The 7,177-nt window shown below is 36.5% G+C and overlaps 1 protein-coding gene across 1 annotated transcript; it reads right to left on the bottom strand.

Moving 5' to 3' along the window:
* Positions 1–514: 514 nt before the first annotated feature.
* On the bottom strand, positions 515–6,649 carry LOC127621125 (riboflavin kinase-like). Its single transcript, XM_052094591.1, has 4 exons — positions 6,325–6,649; positions 4,314–4,465; positions 2,154–2,256; positions 515–2,037 (listed from the first exon to the last, which is right to left on the bottom strand). The coding sequence occupies exons 1-4, from the start codon at positions 6,428–6,430 to the stop codon at positions 1,889–1,891; spliced, it is 510 nt and encodes a 169-aa protein (XP_051950551.1). The 5' UTR covers positions 6,431–6,649; the 3' UTR covers positions 515–1,888.
* Between the last annotated feature and the right edge of the window lie 528 nt (positions 6,650–7,177).

The raw sequence follows: 7,177 nt of genomic DNA, 5'->3' as shown, positions 1-7,177 counted from the left end.
TTTTTGTAAGGTTAGGAGTTGGTGTAAGTTGTCCGTGAGACTCTAAAAAAAATAAATAAACAAGTTACAGGGATGCTGTATGTTAGTGTTTAATTAGACGTGCAATGCTTTTGTTTAAACTTAGTGTAAATAGCATCTGCCTTTTTTATTCCCTCAGACTGCCCAGTGTAGTGATGATACTACTGAAGCTGTGATCCAGTTGGTTGTCGCAATGAATTTCCTTACGAAACAGCAAAATCTGTACTATTCCAAACTTGTGTCTGTCAGTGTATGTTAATGAGGAGAGAGAGTGCACAGTGCAAACTGTCAGAAATGTAGTCTGAATGACATTTTCATGAATCACAGTAATTACAAAAAACACCATGGTACTTAACCTAGACAATACTACAAAGACCAATACTGAGCAAACCAATTGAATAAAGGTCCACTACCTCAAATTAACGCAGTTGTTCAAAGGATTGTTTTTTGTGATATCAAAGCTGTCAAGCAATGAATGACAAGATTTTGTTTATGCATATAGCGCTTTTATTAAAGTTAAGCAAGAAATTATACAATTTATGTGACATCAGAATTAAAGAGTTGCCCTATGATGAGAACAGATTACTGGCATTTACAGGATAAACAAGGTATTTTTGTTGCTTAATGCTGAGAACAGATTACTGGCATTTACAGGATAAACAAGGTATTTTTGTTGCTTAATGCTAATGTTGGTGTCACTTATAACCTTGAAGGAATGCTTGGTTGTGCACTGTATGTTAGTATTTAGATTTTAGTTTTAACACATTTAAGGCACTGACATAACCTACAAAGCAAATTATTCACACAGTAACGAAACATCGGGGATGCAGTTGTTTAACAGCTCTAAACACCCCCTGATGGCAAAGATTACAAAACTTAGCATGGCAAAAATTTAGGGTCATAAATAGTGTCGTCTTCCTGAGTCCATCTCACAAAGAATTCTTGCAGCAGCATTTTACTTTATTCAAACAACCGAAACACAAGTTTCAAATCAGCAAGGGTTTAAGTGTTATGGATCTACATGAACAAACTGTCTGTTGAGTCTAACCAGAGTAAATGGAAAAAAGTAAAAAGGCAGAATTTATTTTAGGTGAAGGTTTAGCATTACATAGTACATAATAGCAACTTATATGCTATACAGGGCTTCAGTACATATTCTTAAATATTTAAAAAGAACATTATCATTCATTCAAGTAATAATGTACAGACAGAGTTGCCGTTTAACCACTGTCTGACCAGTTTTGCATTCGCAGTATGACAAACTGGGCTTTAGCTCTCTTTATCTCAACCTTGGACTTTCAACTCAGGGCACGGTTCTCTGAGAACCATAAAAACTAGGATGAGGATGAATTCCAATTTCAACTATTGTTGAAGCGAGAAGCTTAATCCTTTTCCAGGTCTCTGCTGAACAACAATGATATCATGTTGTAACTAAGAACAGTGGAATTTTGTTGCTACAAGAGAAAAGAACACTCTCTAACTTTCACATGGTATCACTGCGAGGGGACTGTAGTAAACATGAGCACTTTCAAGGGGAACTTTCTTTCCAGGACAGGGTTCATGTGTAACATGATTGTAGCAATTTTTTTGACGTTTAAGTTACATGAACTGAAGTAATAATACCTCAGCCGTTCTTCGTTATGTAACTCGAATCCCTCTTTGTGCATCATACACAGACACTGAGAAGGAACACACGATAATAACAGAATTTACACATGCATCTTGCGTTTAGCGCCTGCACTTGTCCAAAGCAATAAACTGGGATATAAATCTTATTTAAAATACAAAAATAACAACAAACTGCAAATTAAATAAACTGGATTTTTCTAGAGGTCATCAGAGAGAAGGGACAGTGAGTACAGCGTTCAATTCAATGACCGTTCATGATCTCATCAGATCTGGTTTTTGTGGATACCGATGTCTTGAAAAAGTTATCCTCTTTCAGTTTCAAGTGCTCAGGCAGGTCCAGGTTTCTCTTCGCCTCCTCAATGTCACTGTGGATCGCTGCTATCAACTCATCTGTGAGGAAGACAAAAGTTTGAGGGTTTGTTTGGGTGGGTGTACAGGGTGTTTTGTCCTCAGTGTTATCGTATGATGTGGGAGTAACTTCAAGTTTGCACTTCAGTGTATCTTACCAAGTGATTTGAATCCTCTCTCAGGACGAATGTAGCCCGCCATGGCCACACTCAACATCTGGCCGTAAAAATCTTCTTTAAATGTGTGGATCACATGTGTTTCCTGTCACACAGAAAAATCAAGAGCAATAAACTTTGGACGTTAGACGCACGGGATGGCTCATTAAAAAGTCAGAATAGCCATATTATTCATCAAAGCCTTTAGTAGACATTTGACTTTCGGTTTCAACACATGACACTTTGACATTTCCTATTCCAGTTATGTAATAATACTCTGCGTTTATGGAATTCACATACACTACCACTCAATAGTTTGAACACACCTATTCACTGATTATTATAACTATTTTACACATTTTAAAATAATAGTTAAGCCAAAACTATGATATTACATATATTTAACAATAGAATTATGTAGTAGGGACCAATTTTTGGTTTGGTTTTACAGAAATCAAATCTCTTGCTCAATTACAGGAATGTTCCGGGTTCAATACAAGTTAAGCTCACTCACCAGATTTTATGGCATAATATTACTCAAAAAAATTATTTTGACTCATCCCTCAAAAAAATGGAGGTTACAGTGAGACACAGAGGAGGTGAATGGGGCCAAGTTTAAGAGGGTTTAAAAAGGCAGAAATGTGATATTTATAATTTTATAAAAGCACTTACATATATTCTTCTGTTAAAACCCATGTATTATTTGAGCTTTAACCTCCTGAGACCACAAGTCCATATGCTTGGACATTACGTTTTGGCTTCGCTATACACAATGCATTATTTCATTTAATTTTAACCATCTAATCTCATTCAGGAGACTCTAGTTTATCGTTAAAGGGTTAAACTTGTCACGTGACAAAACAAATTGCTGCCGATCTTAGCTGAGTTTGCCTTTGGGAGAAACGATAACAAAACTACATCTAGTAAGAAATCTCATTAAGTTTTCACATTAAAACCTGTTCGAATCAAAAAAGTCTCTAGTTTTATCTGATATGTCATTTTAAAAATGTCATAATTTTATCATGAATTGGCACGCTGTTAAACACAAAGACCACATATGTGGACTATAGGCTCATTTTCCTTAAAATATCCTATATTCACTGTGCATTATCACATTGAGAATCAATGGATGAATCCAAAAGTTGGAAAATATTGCTTTCAGAGGCTTTATGTGGAGTTAGGATCAAAACAAGGTGCATAAGGTGAACTGTTCTGAGACCAGTGCAGACAGACAGCACACTAGAAGTTAAGCCATTCACTAAATAGGGAGCAAGGGAGCATCCTATAGCTTTCCTATGCAGCCAAGTGCATTCACTCCTAACGTCTGGTAAAAATTTCAGTTTCAGGCTGCAGATGATGTTTGGACCAATCAACATGTTTGGCAGGTATGGGACAATGTTAATCAGTACTTACAGTACAGTCTATAACTTTGTTATTATTTAAAGTTTCACAACTTAGTTCCGCTGGCCACATATGTTGCCGTTCATTTTTAGGAAAACTATTTGGTCTTTTTTTTTTTTTGCATGTTTCTTAGGGGCTACAAGTTACAAATCAAAAAGGGAAATGTAAAATGCACACAGCCGTCATGCTCGGGTATTAGCAGGGTAAAGTTGTTTAACTGTAATTTTTACTTTCATTTTAGGGTTTACGGCATTTCGTCGTCATTGCAACAAAACTGTAAAATTGGATATAACTTCACACAAAGGTTAGTAAGTGATTAAATCACTAAAATCACATTGTTTATGTCTTGTGGCTATACTTTTGAAACTGAGTATTTTAAGTTGTATGGATTGGCCCCATTTACTAGCCTCAAGGTAAACTCGATATTTGCTTTTTTATTTTTTTTTAAAGAAAAGGACGGAAAAAAAATCAAAATACATTTTTGTGGTCAACACTATGCTGCTAATGCTGTCAAGTGAGCTCAACTTGTATTGAACCAAGAATATTCCTTTAAACCCATCTGGGATGCTTTATAAACAGTATTATAGTACTATAAGACAGTACAACACTAATGTCAAGCATTTAAGCACAAGCCTTTATATCAAATGGTTTTAGGAGCATGTGAAACGTAACTTCTGTTAAATGTGTCAAAACTTTTGTGTACATAAACTTCTCTGCAACTTCAGATGTACACACCCTTGAAAGGTGTTGAAAACTACTTACCATTGACTTCTTTGTGTTTTTGTAATAAGGGTTCCAGCCGATGCTCATCACCATCTTGTGAATGTCTCCGTTATCAACACGTGCCCACCCGTAGTAGATGCCAGTGTTAATGTCAGCAGGGAGACTGTCCACTACTGACTCTGGGAAGTTGGCTGAGATCAGAACCAAAAGAAAACATTAAAACAAAGGTTGAGTTCAAAGGAACGGAGAAAGAGAGAAAATAAATATAAGCCACAACTCTTGACACATTTCCTTCTCTTTAAAAAGATAAATTCTGTCATCATTAACTCGCAACTCCAAACCTTATTACTTTCTTCTGAGAAAAACTCAAAAAAATGTTTAACAGAATGTTGTGGGCCGTTCAAATCAAATGCGTTTTTGTGCCCGTATCTGCGTTTTTTTTTTTATTGATTTTCCCATGCAAACATACGCTTTCAGCATCTCACGCAGGAGTGCCACATTTTTTGGAAGAAGCAGAGTCAAATAAAAAAGAAAGTTAACTTTTTTTTTATACCAAGAATGCATTCGGTCTGATCTGCCCATTAAATGGCGATGGGTCAGTCTGCGTCCTGCAATAATACTACAAGACAAGCCCACTACATAATACACCCACTTTAAGACATGCCCACTACAAGTTACATCCCCTTCAAATAACCAGCGAAATGCAGAAGTCTTGCAACAGTTGGACATCACATTCATACAATGTGTTTGTTAGGTTTATTTGGAGTCCCACATAAACCCTACACATAACCACAGAGATTAAAACATAAAAAGTGAGATATACCACAACATAAATGTTCTATTGAATACAATAATAATAATTGCCAAAGCGATAGTGAGGAGAAACATGATGAAAAGAGAAGATGCTAAGCTAATAGGCTAACTGTCAGTTAGCTTGTGAGATAACTGGAAAAAAGAACAGAGAAACATTCAATTTCACCAAAATCCCATTCATTTTTTCAATAGATGAACTGATTTTCAACAATAACTTGTAAAACTAGGAGTTTGTTCATCGATGCCGATGGTATATGTTTCAGTTTAAGCCAACAGTTGGTATTATGTCAACTTCATTGTTTAAAAATCATGTTTGATAGTGGAATTCATGATAAACAAATAAATTACCAATGATCCAACAGAGAAAGATCTACCAATCAGAGAACTGCATCCAACATAGTCTGCAAAATGTGCCTCAAGAGCGACCGCTAACTCCCATGATGCACTGCGAATGACGCAATCGTGTCGGTGTCTCTTCACCCTTAAATTACTTACTCTGTATATTTGTACATATCTGGATATTTTGCGACAAATCTAAAATATATTGTTTCTATACTTAAACTGAAATCAAAAGTTTTATAAATGCCCACCATTTCATATTCAATTACAGAATTTGCATTGCTTCATGGGATTGTAGTTTGTCCCCTCATGAAAGACGGTAAGTACACCTTTGTCTTTTTGTCCAATTTTCAAATACTTTTTGCCTCAAAACAATGTTTTTAATTTTGCGATTCACCTCGGAGCTGGTTGGTTTGGTTCATGGCTTACAACTCTTTTATGAAGGATTTTACGAAAAGTTTTCGGTAAAATGAAAGAGATAACTACTTCCGGAACCAAGATAGCTGAATAAATGGGTGGGCACTGTTGAGCTTCAAGGGGGCGTTACTTGGAGTGTGCGTGTCATGCAGCGGGTGTTCCTTGTCGCAGAGAGATACACTTGCCTAAATGACTGACAGAGTGACTCAGTCACCATTCACATTTAACATACTTTCTCTGCGGCTAAGGCTGTCATACAGAAAGTCATTTGGGTTTGGAACAACCTGTGAGTTAATAAATGATGACATCATTTTCAATTTTCGGTGAAATATTCCTTTAATAGGATGTGTGCGTTTACTTTAATTACATTAAATATTTATATAAACAGCCATATATCCACAATCACCCAACAAACTTTATTATTAAAATAAAGTACACACAGATGAATAATGAACGTTTTTTAAATCCTAAATTGTCTCACCTGTGGGGATGCCCAACTCTTTGCTTCCTCGTCCAAATCCACGGACAACCTGTCCCCGGCAGAAATACGGCAAACTCCTCATGTCTGTGCGCTGAAGAGTTATCATCTGATATCAGTGATGCAGTCAGTCCTGGGCTGATTCTAGATCCTTCTCTCTTATCTCTCAAACACGCCACTAAACTCAAGAAATATCCGCTTTAAGTGTCGCTCACAGCCCTTCTCATCCTTGGCATTAAATGAAGAAATATAATAAGTCGAGAGGTTGATCTTACTGTAATGTGACCAGTGCGTCATTTGCAGTCATCGTAACCAGCGCGACCTTCGATCACGCACTTCTTATCAAATTAATTCAAAATAAAAGTCCTGCAACTTCACAACTTTATATGCGGAACTAAACAAAAACTGGATGGAAAATATTTTCTTTAAACGTATTTAACGTGTAACAAAATTATGCATCACGTCTAAAAAAGGACTATAGCTAAACATTTATAAATAGTTGATATTATCCGTTTGTCTGTTCCTAAATAAAGCAGGAACAATAAAGGACAGCCCGACAGATGTCAGCTCACCCACGGACTTGCCCAACTCGTCAAGCCAGATTCAAATCTGCTGGAAGGGTCAGATGTCAACGGACTACCCAAGACGTGTCAGATTGATTCTTTACACAGTGGGTCGAACTTTAAATTCAATGGGACGATGTATCAAATATTCGAACCCGCCGTTTTTCAAAAAGTAGAAACTGTGAGACATGGCATTTAATTAATGACCAGTAGATGTCGCTATTTAGCTGGAGTTCTGCAGATATTTACATAGAGGCTCTCATTTAAAGGAATATTCCGAGTTCAATACAAGT

The sequence above is a fragment of the Xyrauchen texanus genome, chromosome 27 (genome assembly GCF_025860055.1).
Source record: "Xyrauchen texanus isolate HMW12.3.18 chromosome 27, RBS_HiC_50CHRs, whole genome shotgun sequence".
Taxonomy (NCBI): Eukaryota; Metazoa; Chordata; class Actinopteri; order Cypriniformes; family Catostomidae; genus Xyrauchen; species Xyrauchen texanus.
This window is presented reverse-complemented; position numbering and strand designations above follow the sequence as displayed.